The sequence below is a fragment of the Syngnathus leptorhynchus genome, chromosome 6 (assembly GCF_054491065.1).
Source record: "Syngnathus leptorhynchus isolate UIUO chromosome 6, UIUO_Slep, whole genome shotgun sequence".
Lineage (NCBI taxonomy): Eukaryota > Metazoa > Chordata > Actinopteri > Syngnathiformes > Syngnathidae > Syngnathus > Syngnathus leptorhynchus.
Window position 1 is genome coordinate 930,448 of NC_141200.1, and position 15,100 is coordinate 945,547.

At 46.2% G+C, this 15,100-nt stretch overlaps 3 protein-coding genes across 5 annotated transcripts; 2 read left to right on the forward strand and 1 right to left on the reverse strand.

The window, feature by feature from the left end:
• Positions 1-160: 160 nt before the first annotated feature.
• On the forward strand, positions 161-1,625 carry plex9.2 (PML-like exon 9.2). Its single transcript, XM_085913364.1, has 2 exons — positions 161-361; positions 835-1,625. Exons 1-2 carry the CDS (start codon positions 289-291, stop codon positions 1,506-1,508), a joined length of 747 nt encoding a protein of 248 aa, XP_085769490.1. The 5' UTR covers positions 161-288; the 3' UTR covers positions 1,509-1,625.
• An 89-nt stretch (positions 1,626-1,714) lies between these two features.
• Positions 1,715-5,757, reverse strand: mpi (mannose phosphate isomerase). 3 transcript variants are annotated; one of them, XM_085913359.1, is made up of 8 exons: positions 5,521-5,757; positions 4,704-4,831; positions 4,287-4,487; positions 4,057-4,198; positions 3,811-3,990; positions 3,575-3,748; positions 3,306-3,514; positions 1,715-3,242 (listed from the first exon to the last, which is right to left on the reverse strand). In XM_085913359.1, exons 1-8 carry the CDS (start codon positions 5,534-5,536, stop codon positions 3,024-3,026), a joined length of 1,269 nt encoding a protein of 422 aa, XP_085769485.1. In that variant the 5' UTR covers positions 5,537-5,757; the 3' UTR covers positions 1,715-3,023. The 3 variants fall into 3 exon arrangements, with proteins under 3 accessions (XP_085769485.1, XP_085769487.1, XP_085769486.1); XM_085913361.1 differs by lacking the exon at positions 5,521-5,757 and adding an exon at positions 5,026-5,497; XM_085913360.1 differs by lacking the exon at positions 5,521-5,757 and adding an exon at positions 4,950-5,497.
• Positions 5,758-5,989: 232 nt separating this feature from the next.
• scamp2 (secretory carrier membrane protein 2) lies at positions 5,990-12,212 on the forward strand. The gene is made up of 9 exons (XM_085913363.1): positions 5,990-6,224; positions 8,226-8,297; positions 8,373-8,441; positions 8,822-8,933; positions 9,005-9,133; positions 9,219-9,378; positions 9,516-9,617; positions 10,417-10,534; positions 10,824-12,212. The coding sequence occupies exons 1-9, from the start codon at positions 6,168-6,170 to the stop codon at positions 10,971-10,973; spliced, it is 969 nt and encodes a 322-aa protein (XP_085769489.1). The 5' UTR covers positions 5,990-6,167; the 3' UTR covers positions 10,974-12,212.
• The last annotated feature ends 2,888 nt before the right edge of the window (positions 12,213-15,100 follow it).

Sequence of the window (15,100 nt, forward strand, 5' to 3'; positions counted from 1 at the left end):
TTCTAATCCGTTTTCTTTACATTCTCTTTTTAAAAGGAAGACAAAAAAAAATAGGATGACTGTTTAGGGGAGTAGATTTTGTTACGCAGCATACGGGAATCGGAAAACTGAATTTCACTTGTTTGCCGCTAGAGGGCAATCAATTGTTTTTCTTTGAATCAACGGCGGAAAATAGACAAAGAAGAGGACTTTTAAATTCTAGTCTGGCGGACCTTCTGGACACGCCAAATACTTTTCTTTTCTTTATGACTCGTCAAGTTCTGAGCTTTTTGAACGTTGACAAACACCATGGAGACGTCAGGGGCAGATGGCTCCTCTCAGCAGCCCATTGTGTTCTTCGATTTAGAGACAACTGGACTGGGTAAGCTGGAAAAAAACTTGGGTGCAAATTACTGTGGTAAATGTCCAAATGCTGTGTTAGTTTTTAGGATAAAACCCCTCAAGTTGGAAATCTTTAGAGTTACAACGCTTCTATGACTTCCAAGTTTGATTTACTCCATGAGCACGCAACTTAATGCGAATCAGAAACATGTTTCAAAATTTCCGTAGGATTAATATGAAGTCATAGAACTGAGCATTCTTTGAACGATCCCATCGATTAATCACGTAATTGCTTCAAAAGGACATTGTTTAAACCACAATGCCAATCAAGCAAGTGGAGAAACTATCGATTCATTGATAAACTGACAAAATAATCCACAGGTTTTGCCAAGATTAAAATAATTGTTAGCTGGAGCCCATTGTATCGTAATAGCACCACAAAGTTTGTGGCTTTAAAAGTTGAGGCACGCCAGTCAGCGTTGAACATTCTTCAAGTGTCGTCGTCATCATCAGGTCCAACGTGCGAGCTGGTCCAGCTGGCGGCGCTGAGCGGAGGCTGCTCTCTCAACCTCTACACAGTCCCTCGCTGTCGAATGGAACCGGGCGCCGCCAGGGTGACGGGCCTCAGGGTGCGCCGACGGCGCCTCTATCTGCACGGCCGCCAGGTGCCCACCAGCCCCCTGCGGGAGGTGCTGCTGTCCTTCCTCGCCTTCCTTCAACGGCTCCATCGCCCCCTGGTGGCGGGCCACAACATCCGCCGCTTCGACTGCCGACCTCTGACCCGGGCCCTGGACGAGACGGGCCTCCGAGCGCAGTTCGATGCGTCCGTCGCCGGCTACGTGGACACGTTGCAGTTGGCCCGGGAGGTGCTGAGGGATTGCGGCATGCGCAGCTTCAAGCAGGAGTACTTAGTGAAGGAGTTGATGGGCCTGGACTACAACGCTCACGACGCTTTTGAGGACGTGCTCTCTTTGCAGAAGCTTTACTACGTGCTGCAACCCAAGCCGGAGATGCTGGCACACTACACGTTCAGTCTGAGTGACGTGAAGAAGGTCGCCGCCGCCAACGACGAATTGAGTAGAGCTCCCAAAGGCAAGCGCCTGCTGCCAGGACAGCGCCTCCTTTGGCAGCACCTGGAACAACCAGTCAAGAATATCCATGGGAGCGCGGCAGAACTTAAGAGTTGACATCGGTGACCAAATGATACGGTTTTAATTCAGCTTCGAAAGTCATCTCATACTCAGATGAACCCTGTGGCATTATTTTTCTACTGCCAAATAAATCTTTTTTACTGGCTCTTAAAATGCAGGAGGACAATCGCTTTGCTCATGGGCCCATTGGCAGTCAGGAAAAAAATATATAAATCTATAAATAAAACCTGCCACATGGGCAGTCTAGAGACAGCGCAAAGCTTTTATTGAAGCACTTTGACGTTAACATTTTCTGCAGTTCCCATGCGACGGCAAGGCTTTGCTCCAGAATACTCACAACACTATTTAAACAACAACAACAAAAAGAAGCCTAAAAGTGCAAATCAGAATGCTAACAAACACGTGACTGAAAAGCTCAACTTCAATGAAAGAAAACGTTGGGTTGACATCTGCTGATCAAACATTTTGACCGGAGCATGCGGGAAACGACATCCAGCGTTAATCAAAACATCAGTAGTGAAATAAAAACTTGCAGCTGGTTAGAACAAAGTGCACTTCTTGGCCATAGGTAACAGGAAGTAGAACACAAGGATCGGAAAATACATCTCAAGTCCATCAAATATATTCAACGTTAAAATAGTTTTATCAAACTTGATGCAGCATTTTCAACTTAAACATTTGCCTTTGTCGGTCATGCTTTGATGGATGTTTTTTTTCCTCCGGCAGGAAATATTTCCTGTAATTTGTTTTGTTTTCTTTTTTGCTTACAGTAGAACCCCCAAAGAGGAAGCATGTGACGATAACCATAGAAGTGGCACTGTTTTTTTTTTTTACTGCATAAAAGGTGAGTTCTGTTATCATCTATCACAAGCTTGGATGATCCAACTGGAAACGCGGAAAGTAGAGCGTTGGCGTTTCCGTATTCGGCACCGTACAGTCAATATTTTTGCTTTTGTTTTTTTGTTTTCATTCTTCATGCACGCATTCTGAACGCCATTCTGCATTCCTCAACAGAACAATGAAACGTGTTGAACATGTTCCGCATTCTCTACCAGTGTAAATGTTGCATTTCTTGTACCAGTGTTTGGTGTCAAATCTAGAATCCTTTTTTCCAGCAATTATCTTTATTTCTAAACACATTTTCCCATTTTGGCCAAATTGAAATCACGATTAAGATGCTAATTGGCTTCAGCCTTCCGTTATTTTCCTAATTCTTCATTTTCACATTGGTGCAGAAATGTCATAGACAGCTAAAAGACATGAATCAACCCTGTTTGACGTGATATAAAAAGCTGGAGGTCCAGAAGATACCGTACTGTGCTTTGAACCATATTGTGTCGGATGAATGGTGAGGAAATGCAGGACGAGACAAATGTTATTTTTAGCACATGCTGCATACCGCTAAAAAATCGCCATCGGGCCACAAATAGCCCCCGGACTGTATTTTGGATAGCCCTGGTGGGCGGGTTGCCTTTCAAGTGATTGAACTATTGTGCAAGTGGTGCGTTCTTCATCTGAGCGCCACAATTTGCTGCTGGGTCACGACTGCTCCTACAGGAGGCAGCAGGCCCGAAACATGGTCAAACCCGACGGAGAGGCCACGTGCAGCGTCACGCTCTCGTTGGCCGACACAAACAAAACGCTGCCCCGCTTCAGGCTGACGTCGGACGGGGCGGCGGGCGAGGAAGCGCTGGCGTCGCCTTCGATGACCAGCAGGATGCTGGCGCTGTCCACGGGCGCCAGCGTGTACTGCTTGACGGAGGCTGGCACCTGCAGAAGCCACAGTGGTGAGATGTTTCAACTTTTGCCGTTTCCTCCATCATTTTCTTTCACCTGTATCCTCATGACGGCAAAGTCCGGCACGGGCGGGTCGTAGACGGTGACGCAAGGGTCCGAGGCGTCCTGAACCGGCGGGAAAATCTTGGCGGCGGAAGGGCTCGGGCTGTAGTTGAGCATCTCGCACAGCGTGTGGACGTCGATGTACTTCGGGGTCAGGCCGGCTCTCACCGTGTTGTCGGAGCACGCCATGCACTCGATGCAATCTGATAGTTAAAAAAAAAATGAGGAAAATGGAGCAGAAAGCCGCCGAAGCTCCTACCGACCTCCGTAGAGGTAAGCGTGAGGTTCGTTAGCGCCCAGGAACATGGCCTGGTTGGGTTCCAAGAGCACGTGGTTGAGGAAGTAGATGGAGAAGCAGCCGATGTCGCCGGGGTACTGGCAGTGGAGGCGGAGCAGCAGCTCGCCGTTACTGCTCGCCGTGTCTTTGCCCGCCGAGCCTACGCAAACGCACGAGACGCTCGTCACGACGCTCGGGTCCGATCGATCCGTCGTCGCTTACTTTCTTCGGTGACTCTCTTGACCAGCATGTTGAGTTGATCCACAAAGACTTTCTTCTCACAGTTCATCATCCTGGTGAAGCACTTCTTCAGCGCCTGCCTGGTGCGGCCGGCGTCTCCCGCGCCGCTCCGCAGCTCCTCGGCCGCTTCCTTGCCCACCAGAGCGCGGAACTCCGGGACGGCTGATGCGTGACATCAACCGGGTGTGTTTTTATTTGGCCGGTTGTGAAAATTCTCATGGCACTTACACTTGAGGAAGCCGAGGATCTCCTCCACCGGCCTGAAGCCGCAGAGGCCCTGGAAGCGTGTGAGAGCGATGGCCATCTCTGGTTTGTGGTTGTTGTCCGGGTAGTGCTCGGGAAACTGAGCGTGAAGACGAGCGGCCAACTCCTAAATGGAAGATGGAAAATAGTCCGAGCCAGGATCATGGCTAAGCTCGCCTCAGAAGATGCTCATTGGTGTGTGTGTGCGTACTCACCCGGTTGGGGTGAGCCTGTATGGACAAGGCGGTGTTAACGGAGAGGACCTTGAAGAGGAAGGGCAGCTGGCCCTGGAAGGTGTCCTTGACCTTGGAGCCTAGGCACGCAGGGAAGTGGGCGATCCACTGACCCAGTGTGGTCTGCGCGATGCGGTTGTCTTTGATCTGGGCGTCGCCCTTTGGGTGAGCGCCCATCCACAGCTGGAACGAGGCAAAAAGGACCACGACGCCAACGCGCTCGGGTTACGCTGACTCGTGCACTTTCAAAGCGTCTTGATTTGATCGATTTATAGTTACAATGCGGCCCTGTGAAACATAATTCAAAGCGCCATCATGTCATGCCATGGCAATGTCAATTGAACTGATGACCTTCGCGAGAACCCCCGCAGGAGCGGGACTGTATTTCAGCCGGCCTACCTCGGCGTAAGGTTTGCCATCCTCGACGACGGCCAAGGGGTCCCCGCCGAGCACCAGTTTGGCCACTTGGCTGTCTAGGCCCACTTTTCCCCATGCATAGTTTTGCACAGCACAGGTCAGTGGAAACACTAAAACGCAAGCGAGCGGGGAAAACACAGTGTTGTTCAGAACGCTACAAATGCACCTTTCTGGCCTTCAACAACCAGAAGAATGTAAAATAGAGGTAAATAAAGGAATACAACTAACATGGCACTCAGTTACCGCCATACGTTTTTTTTTCCCACAGAATTGTCACTATTGTGTGGCTTAGACGGATGTACACCTATTTATTGGAATTATCCGTTGTAGATGCCGGAGCGTTCCGACCTACGTGCGTCGTCAACCGAGGTAACTCGAGAGTCACTTTGGCTGCGATGTCATTTGAAGTAGACGTCAAACTCCAAAAGCGCCTGCCTATGTGTGGAGCAGCGAGAAGCCGCAGCGGGGCTGCGGTATTAGACAGGAGGAAAAAAAAAAAACCACGACTAAGCAGATTTGAGCACAATGCACAGTGTTCTCCTCACACATTACAGTGTCTGCGTTCATTGACCTCGCGGTTGTTTCAAACCAACAACAACAACAAAAAGTCTCTGGTTACTTCACGGGGACATAACAGAGAGGCTAGCTAGCAAACTAGCTACCCAGTGAGCGAACGTTTCCATTGTGTCAAAATGTGCACTTTTCGTTTTCCACAATCCAATTAGCTTGACGGATTTAAAAGGCATCGATCGCTTGATTGAATGGTTGAACTCAGTTGAAGAGGAGACGAGAAGCTCACCTCTTACTTCCTCCATGACGGCGACCGAGCTGTCACTCAAGCTGTGACGTCACGAAGGACCCAGCGACTTTTCGGTGTAAAAGCGTCTGTTCGTGCCAAGTCACATTGCACAAAACAAATACAAATCTTTTTACTCAGAGGCAGAGGTGGACAGAGTAGGTCAACAATTGTAGTTAAAAGAGCTGTTATAAGTACTAAGCCGAGCATAAATGGCATAAAAATACAAATATAAAACCCAGTTAAATTTCTATTAGCAATGAATTTCGATAATTAAGGCTCATTTTTAGCCGTCTTTTTCTGTGTCTATTTGAAATCTGACGCGCACTCTTTATTTGACTGTGTTTGTCATTTACGTTTTCTTCCCGTGTCATGAATTTTCATCTGTTATCCCTAATTCAAATTAACCCAGTTCTTTGTGCGTCCTAATGATCTTTAATTTGCATAATTACTGGCATGACAAGTTTAATGCGACCCGTGTTCGCGCCTCCTGGATTGTGCGTGGCAGGGTGACGTTGACGTCATCACGCAGCTGCCAGTGTGCGCATGCGATCTACACTCGAGTCGAGGAAGTGGCTTGAGGACGCAATTTCAGTGGCGGTGAGGAGTTGGCTCTTTATTATTTGAATCACCGAGAGTCTTGAAGAAATATGTCGGCGTTTGATGACAACCCCTTCGCCGAGCCGGCTGGCGTCAACCCTTTTAATGTAAGTGCTGAAGTGACGCTAAACGGATGTGTTCGGTGGCTGTCAATTCGATCTCGAGAGGTAGCTAGTAGCCAGCTCGTCAGGAAACAAACTTGTTGGGTGGATGTTGTTGGGCGTGTCAGCCTGCTGTCTCTATTGCTATTGGGTGAATGTGTATAATTGACAGGCCATCGGCCAATCAGAGCGCTTCTCATGGAAAGCAGGGTGGGATGTCGTTTGGCTCAATTGTAGGAAGTTAACTTGTAACCAACAAGGAATGTGTGTCTAAACTTTTGAACCGCGTTACAGTTGTTACCACGCCAAATTGATCAACCTTTCTGACCACATGAATTTGTTTCCAACCACGTAGTGTTGTTTTTTTTTATGTGAAATCAGGTTGAGCTGGCCAGCTCAGCAGTAGCCACTTAAGATTGATCACAATGCTGTTCGTGGAGGATATGAGCCAATTAAGCCATAAACATATCAACTTTCCGAATCTGCAACACAACAAAAAGGACCTTACCCAGACAATTTTACAATTGAAGGCGTGTACAGAATCAAGGTTTCCAAGGGGCACACAATGTTTGTATGTTGGATGAAAAGCCACATTATGATTTATGTTTCCCAACCATTGTTGAGTCAACACGCACAATTTACCTTGGATTTTTTTTTTTTTTTTTCAAAAAACGTGTCCACAGGTTAATTGCCAATTTGTCATCTAGCATTTTAATTGTTCTGCCTGTCATTATACGTCACTGGCATAGAGTAATGTGCAAAGATACATTTCCAGCAGCACACCTGATGATCTCGCATGACACATGAATTGTGAGTCATTGATTCACAATTTAACCACTGCAAAGTGTCACGCGCGTTAACAACCGACAAGAGTACGCGACTGTTTGATTGCTAGGCGGGGAGATGAAGCTAAATAAATAAGCTGTCAGCAGCTGGTACACAGTGGCCGTCTGGCCAGCCCCTCGCTCTGTCTCGCATTCATTCCAATAAACAGGTTTAAGATTTAATTCATACCCACGCTAAGACACCGACACTCCTTTGTCGTTGATGTGTTCTGTAGCGTCTTATCTCACTTCCTGTTTCACAGAGGTTAAGATTTATTGAATTTTCTTGAGCCTTCCTGCTCAGCTTTATGCAGCGTCATCAAACGGCACAGTCTGACCTCCATCTGGCTGTTTTCAATTGAATTCATTGCCTTTTTTCATGGACAAGGACCATCTTTCCTACTTGTGCAGACAATGTTCTAAAGTGACACTTTTGAAGTCTTCTACAATTTCTCATAAAGTGACTTGTTGTCCGTTAGCAGTGTTGCACAAGCATGCAAAACAAACCCTAACATTTGCAACTAAACAAAATGTCAAAGTCTGGTTTTACATTTGTGTGTTACGCCCAGGCTGGATGCTCCTGTTCATTTCCTGACTCATCCTGGTTGCCTGTTTCTTCAAATAAAAACCTAACCCCAATCCCTAAACTGACAGAACCTCAATTTAATGTTCTTCTCTCGACCGGTGTGGCCTATGTGCCACTCTAGGGCTCCCCCTAGTGGTACATGAAAACATGACTTTCTGAGTTGGATTGAACTTTTTTAGGTTGAATCCTTTCTGCTGCGTGTCTCAATTCCAAATGTTGGTGCTACTGGCTTTAATTTCAGCAAGTTCAGCAACCTTCAAACATATTTTGCCCGCAACACAGGAAGAGGAGACAATAGTTGAGCCCGGCTGGGAATGTTTACAGGTGCGTCCGGCGCCGATAAGTTAGCTTCGAGTTTGCGTAATGCTTTGATCATGCAGTCCGGTGTCAACATTTGGACGAAAGTATTGGGACAGCATCTACAGATGCGTAGTGAAAACACAGCAAGAAAATGGGGCCGCGCTTTTGGAAAGTCTTCCTTATTTTGCGCACTTAATCCACAGAGAAGGGCTTATTCAAAATGTGTCGTGAGAGTATTTTTATTTATTTTTTCGTCAAGAGAAATTGACCAAGTCGTGCTTTGATTTCTTTTTCCAGGACCCGGCTGTCACACAGGCGACAAGCTCCAGCGTGGAACCTGTTGAGCAGTTCAACCCTTTCCCTGCCACAGTAAGACCTTTTACTGCTTCATTGCATTTCATCTTCACTTTGTCGCCATCCTGACATGACATTTTTCTTTTGGAGGACCTGGCTAGTCAGACCACTCCGTACCAACCGGCAGTACTGCAGCCTTCGTCCGAGCCCACCCCGCAGGTGAGTCACGCAGCGTCTACAAAAATCTTCATCCACTTTGTAGCGTCATTTGCCAGACCTGCAGTCGTCTCGTTTTCCGTTAAGGCGCATCGCATTACCTACGCAGCGGCTCCATTTACACATCGCGCGAGTCGTCGTTTGAAGGCTAATTGAATTGAGTGGTTTTTGATTTGTATTTTATTTTACCTTATTTTATTTTGATTTCTTTTCAACATTCCAAATTGACTCTGTTGCAGAGCCATTTGGCCCCGCTGCTATTTCTTTCCTTTTTTTTTTTAAAACATGGCTTCTGTCTGCTAAGCAAATGTTGACCTCTGCTACCTCCGGAATGACCAAAGACGTGCAAAAAGTCAAGACTGTTGTCGGAATTGCCCCCACAGGCGACCGCCACGGCGGCACAGGCCAACCTGCTGAGGCAGCAGGAGGAGCTGGAGAGGAAAGCCGCAGAGCTGGACCGCAGAGAGAAGGAGCTCCAGAGCCAAGGCTCCTCAGGTCCGTCCCACGGCCAACCGACCGTGCTCGCACTTGTGGAAATGAAGATAACATTGTCACACGTGCGGCAGGTAAAGCAAACAACTGGCCCCCGCTCCCCAAGAGTTTCCCCATCAAGCCATGTTTCTACCAAGACTTCTCCGAGGAGATCCCCGGCGAGTATCAGAGGGTGTGCAAGATGATGTACTACCTCTGGATGTGTGAGTGGTCCCGAGTGAGCGCGGGCGCGTACTCGAGTACCCGCCCGGACGGAGTATAACGGCCGCTCGCTCCTCCCTCTGGCAGTCAACTGCGTGACGCTCTTCCTCAACATGCTGGCCTGTCTGGCCTTCTTCACCACGTCCAGTTCCTACGGGGTGGACTTTGGCCTCTCCATCCTCTGGCTCATCCTCTTCGCTCCCTGCTCCTTCCTCTGCTGGTACCGACCCGTCTACAAGGCCTTCAAGTGAGTGCAAAGACGAGGCTTCCGGGTTTATTTCCGCCTCGTATTATTTTTTGGGGATTAGTGTCGATGATTTATTTTGCTTCCCAAATGAGAGAGTGAAACATTTTAAATATCAATTTTGTTTGTGGCATCCTCAGGACCGACAGCTCCTTCAGCTTCTTCTTTTTCTTCTTCGTCTTCTTCTGCCAAGTGGTCATCTTCATCATTCAGTCGGTGGGCATCCCCAAGTGGGGCAACAGGTGGGCTTTTCTTTTTTTTTTTTTTTTTTAATTCAAACTTTGTTTCCGTCGACATCTGCTCGGTAAAATCCGTGCCGCTCGTGCACGTCTTCGGTTATCGCACGTTTCCATTTTGCTACCCTTCTGTTTTGTCGTTGCGATTGCGCCAAATTGAAATCATTCAAATTAAAGATAGGTAAATAAATAAATAAATAAATATCAATAATAATAAACGAAATAACTAAATGTTGTACGGAGCCAAATGTTTACTAGCAAGAAACTCGGGTGAGGTTTGTTTCCAGAATTGCTTGACTTTCTTGCCTGTATATTTTGTTTTTGCTGTTCTTCTATTGTCAACTTTCTTGCCTGCTAAGTTGCACTCTTTGTCCTCTTCCTCTCCTCGTTTGCTGAGACTTGGCAACCTTCAGCCTCTCCGCTGATTTTCTTGCTGTAAGTGTGAGATTAAACAAAAAAACTTTTTTTTAATATATATATATAAACACAGTTGGCAACAAATCTTATGCTCTTTCTCGTAACACCTAACAGTTTCATTCTTTTTTAATTTTTTTTCCTGACTTGTGACAAGACTCAACATTACAGTGGAACCCCCAAAAGTGGACATCAGCATAGTCAGAACATAACAATTTTGGGGGGGGGGGGGAAAATCGAATGTTTTTTTTTTTTTTTCCTCAATAATGTGATTGCAGTTTAATATGCAAATATTTATTTTCTATCTCTACCACCATTTTGGAGGTTTCACTGGCCCGACATTTTTTTGCTAACTGTTCTTCCGCCGCCTAAAACGTTTGTCGGCGCACAGTGGTTGGATCGCCGCCTTCTCCGTCATCAACACGTCCAAAGCAGTGGGCGCCATCATGATCATCGTGGCCATCCTCTTCACCATCTGCGCCGTCATGTCCGTCATTCTCCTCAAGATGGTGAGAAACCGCAATGCGCCTTTTCTATGCATATTTTTTTTATTCTCATGATTTAATGCTTTAACTTCTATACTGCCCTTTATTCTTCTCATTTCCGCCCCCTAGCGGTTGTTCATTGCAATAGCATACATATGATATTATTGTCAATTGTAAATATTGTCAACTTTATTTTATTTTGTGACTCGGACCTAACGACGCGGCGTTTGGTGATACTTGTCCCCGTTTGCAGTCACTTTGACGTTTAAAACCGGTGCCAGGAGCTAACGCGTGTCCGTCCCCCTTGCGGCAGGTTCACGGCATGTACCGCCGGACCGGGGCCAGCTTCCACAAGGCCCAGCAGGAGTTCTCGCAGGGCATCTTTACCAACAAAACCTTCCAAAACGCCGCCGCCGGCGCAGCCTCGTCAGCAGCCCAGGGAGCCTTCCAGGCTAACAACTAGCTCGCGCTAAGCTATCAGCTCAGGTGGAGGTCAGCATGTTATCATCGGGTGGGCAGGTTTGTGTCCATTTTTGTAACGTGTGGACCTTTTGAGCAAGGTGAGAGCGCCCTCGTACGTACAGACAGCCACCATCACGGTGCCAGACAAGCACAGCAGGTGCATTGTGGCTGGAGCGGGAGACACATTGACTGATTGTCTGTGTTCATTTCACTTGGTCTCAGCTTTGTATATTTTGCTCGCACTTTTTGGCAACGCTCATTTTTGGAAATTGTGGGTGGATTTTTTTTTTTTTTCCCACCAGCATGTGTGAGATTCTTTACAAGCATTTGATAGTTTTTCTATCCTGAGCCTGGTGTTGTTTGGCAGTTCAATATAGAATTTTTTTTTTTTTTTTTTTTTTGCTGAATCCTAACAAACGTGCTCCCAATTGTCCAATGAGCGAGAAATGTTCAGTTGCTGAATCATTCCAATATCTCATTTCCTCAAATCAAGCCCTCTTAGTTCCACCTTTTTTGACTTCTTTTTTTCTTTTGTTGTCAAGACTAACATGCGGTTTTCAAAAATATTGTTGCTGGCCAATGACAGTGTCTTTCGCTCATAAACATACCCATTTTCACAATAGGGGGAAAAAATTGACAGACACCATTCCAATCAACTTCCAAATTGAACTCTGTTGCTAACCAAAACAGCAGTCCCTGCCAAAGCATCTGGAATCGTATCGCATTTGACTTCCACTTGGCTTTATTTTCTTTCTGTGATTAAAACCAATTGCGTTTGAGTTTATAACCGTTTTTTTTTTCTTATTGGCAGCATGCAAAAGAAGTATGTAATGTAATGTAGCCTTTTTCTTTCAGTGCTAGATGAAATAATTTCGATAATAGCTGAACGTTCCTTTTGCTATCGGAATACATTTTGATCTCGTTGGACTTCGACTAGAAGTATAATTTAAAAGCTGCTTCAGGTCACGTGAGAAATCGGAACTGGTTGCTCAGGAGACGCACATGCAAAATAACGGTTTATTGTAGAATATAGATTAGCTGTGTGCCTTTTATTATGGGATGTATCACTTCTGTGATGAATCAGAATTGTTTTTGCAGCAAATGAATTGGTCTCATTAATTTAACATTGATCCTGCATCCAGATGTTTATAATATGTATTTTTTTGTCTCAGTGGGTTCTGTGCCTTTTGGTATGAAAATATTGAATGTAACATCTAACAATAAAATGCTTTGCTTTCAATCTCTGTATTTATGAACTATATTTAACCACTCTTCTGCATTTAAATGGAGTGATTAGTGAAGTTTATTTTCAATCAACATTTACAAATTTTGCACAACACAAAATTATATATATTATAATTATATATATATATATATATATATATATATATTTTTTTTTTTTTTTATTGAATCTTTTTCTTTATAATTTTAAATAGTCTCGTTTTTGGATGAACAACTTCTTTACCGCTTGTAAAATCTGCTCAAACGTAAACTCTGAATTTTAAAAGGTTCTCCAGCAGATGGCAGCACCTATCGATCCCGACACTGAAGCAGGCTTCGTCGGTGAGGATGACATCCTGCTGTCCCCCACAGGTCAGTCTTGGTACCACATGACGTGTGGTGTGGATTACACTTAAGAAATGGCTAAATGTTAAAAATGGGTAAATTTGTACCGCTCTAGAGGATTTAAGATGGGAATAATGAAACATTTACAATTGTTGCCTTCTTCCTTTTCTCTTTCTCCCTCCTTTTAACTCTTCTTATGCCCTCATCACTTTCACTGTTGTCTCTCCATCTCCCCTCTTTCTCCCTCCCCCCCTCCCTCCCTCCCTCCCTTTCCCCTCCTCTATCTCCGCTTTCTTCTCTCTCTCTCTCCCACCCCCCGCCTTTCTCTCCTCTTCGCTTACTCAGCATCCTCTCACTCCCGCACTCCTCCACCGCGTTCGCCTTCGCCGCCTGCACACGTCCGGTTGTCATGGCGATGACAGAGTCATCCCCGAGGCGTGTTGCCATGGAGATGCCGGCGCGGGGTGCTCTCCCGGCGGTGGAGGAGGACGAAGGGGGCTCATCGTGCGTGCGGCTGCCCGCCTTCGAAGAGCTCCTCCGGTACCGCACTGCCGCCGGTGGAGGAGGAGGAGGAGGAGGGAGACGGCGACGCGGGCCGCCTTTCAACCGGGCCGGCCACTACGTTCTGGTGGTGATCGGCGACGTCGTCACCGAGCAGCAGCTGGACGCCGTCCGAGGGCACATCGATGCCGGTGAGTGCGTGGCAGTGGCCAACTCTTCAACTTATGCAAATGTAGCAACGTCAGCACAAACATCCTGTAAATATTGGCGCAGCATTGCACCATTGGCGCAGTCGCACTGAAATGTCCCAAGTTGAACATAGAGCACACACAACATTATTTATTGAATTGTTTTCAGCGTCGCTGTTATCTTTCATATTTTTTTTTGTTGTTGGTACGGTGAAAGATGTCCGCCTCACATTTCTGAGGTGCAGGGTTCGATTCCGGCTCTGGCCTTCCTGTTTGCGTGTTCTCCCCGTGCCTCCTCCGAGTGCTCCGGGTTCCTGACAAATTCCAAAGATCTGCACTTTCAACTCCAAATTGCCCGTAGGTGTGATTGTGAGTGTGAATGGGTGTTTGTCTATCTATGCAATTGGCTGGCGACCAGTTCTGGGTGTGCCGCCGCTGGGATAGGCCGTCTTGAGGAGAAGCTCTTTGGACGATCTCAATTTTAATTTCAACTCGCCGAGGGCGCACAGCTGCATAATAATAATTATGCTAATGTTGCATTCTATTGTATGTGACTCAATTGCGGCATATAAAGTGCCCAAAATAGTAGGATATCAATTTAGCGTTTTTTTTCTTTCTTTATCTTTGTGGTTGTCCCCTTGCTATATGTGAATCGGTTTGTAATAAATGAAGTATTGTATTTTCCTCCCGGTCATGTGATCGGCTCTCGGAGAACTCGAGCCAAGAGTGAGTCAGCATTTGTAGGAACAGACTGCGAGGGAACATTTAAGGTCAAAACACAAAAAAAAAAAAAAAAAAAAAAAAAAGCTCCATTGCGTTTTATCTTGCCAGCTTGAAACATAATCCTACTTCCTAAATCCAAAAAGTGTCTAAGATGAAAGTGTGAAAAGACTTTGACTTCAAGTTTGTTATATAACCGATGCCGCAGGGACTGAAAGCTTCGTCTTTCCTCTTCCCATCACAGGAATCCGATCTTGGGACGTGGACCTCAACCGATGCGACCTTGAGCATCAACTGCAGCTGTTCATCACGCGCCACTCTGCCCATTTTTCCCCCGATGTCAGAGGTCAGTGCGGAGCGCCAGCTCCTTTTCGCTTTGACCGATACGAAGCCTGACGAAAACTTTCTAGTCTTGTCTAAGACGTAAACAAACAATGGACAAAGATGGTGGAAGCCGCCTCCGTTGATGTCCAACATCAATCGATGGAAGGGGAGGCGGGGCGGGGCGGGGGGTGTGGTCACAAATAGATGAGAGGAACATCACAAACATCTTCACAGTGGGAAGGAAAGTCGTGAGCTGCGTTCAGGCCTACGTGGTGCCGACAAGACGGATTAGGAGGCCTGCGAGGGGCTTCATTAGTTTTTCTTTCAACTTGTTCAAAGGCTTCTCGCATTCGAGTTCTTCCCGCGTTCACTCCAGAAAAACACTTTCAAGTTGACCCAGGGTCACCTTCAGTCAACAAGACTGTCGGCCATTATCCATGCGGCGGAATTACAATCAATGTGGACATAAAGAGATTGTAAATGTGCCTCCATCATCTCGTTTGTTCTTTTTTTTTTTTTCTCTTATGCAATTGAGACGTTCTCACCGTGAGCTTCAAGAAGTATTTTTAGCGCAGAAATCCGAACAATCTGCCGTTTTAGCCTCTTACCTCACGTCGCATATCTTTGCTTTTGCTAATGCCGGTTTAGTAGCGTTCCGCTCTCAGCCTTCGGGATTTTGCCTCTTGAGATTTAAGCGTTTTCGTAAAGTTGGACTCAACTCAACTTTATTTATAGCCCACTTTAAAACAACCACCGCTGCATACAAAGTGCTCTCCAAAATGAGTCATACAACAAAAACAAAAGAAGATGAAGAGTAAAACATGACAAA

What these genes read in the sequence shown, in the direction of transcription:
- plex9.2 (XM_085913364.1), top strand. Translation starts at nt 289, where the DNA reads ATGGAGACGTCAGGGGCAGATGGCTCCTCTCAGCAGCCCATTGTGTTC. An exon ending in TTTAGAGACAACTGGACTGG is followed by an intron (nt 362 to 834) that starts GTAAGCTGGAAA and finishes CGTCATCATCAG; the next exon opens with GTCCAACGTGCGAGCTGGTC.
- mpi (XM_085913359.1), bottom strand. An exon ending in GATCCTCGGCTTCCTCAAGT is followed by an intron (nt 3,991 to 4,056) that starts GTAAGTGCCATG and finishes GTCACGCATCAG; the next exon opens with CCGTCCCGGAGTTCCGCGCT. An exon ending in TTGCCGTCATGAGGATACAG is followed by an intron (nt 3,243 to 3,305) that starts GTGAAAGAAAAT and finishes TGGCTTCTGCAG; the next exon opens with GTGCCAGCCTCCGTCAAGCA.
- scamp2 (XM_085913363.1), top strand. Translation starts at nt 6,168, where the DNA reads ATGTCGGCGTTTGATGACAACCCCTTCGCCGAGCCGGCTGGCGTCAAC. An exon ending in TCAACCCTTTCCCTGCCACA is followed by an intron (nt 8,298 to 8,372) that starts GTAAGACCTTTT and finishes TTTCTTTTGGAG; the next exon opens with GACCTGGCTAGTCAGACCAC. An exon ending in GATGTACTACCTCTGGATGT is followed by an intron (nt 9,134 to 9,218) that starts GTGAGTGGTCCC and finishes TCCCTCTGGCAG; the next exon opens with TCAACTGCGTGACGCTCTTC.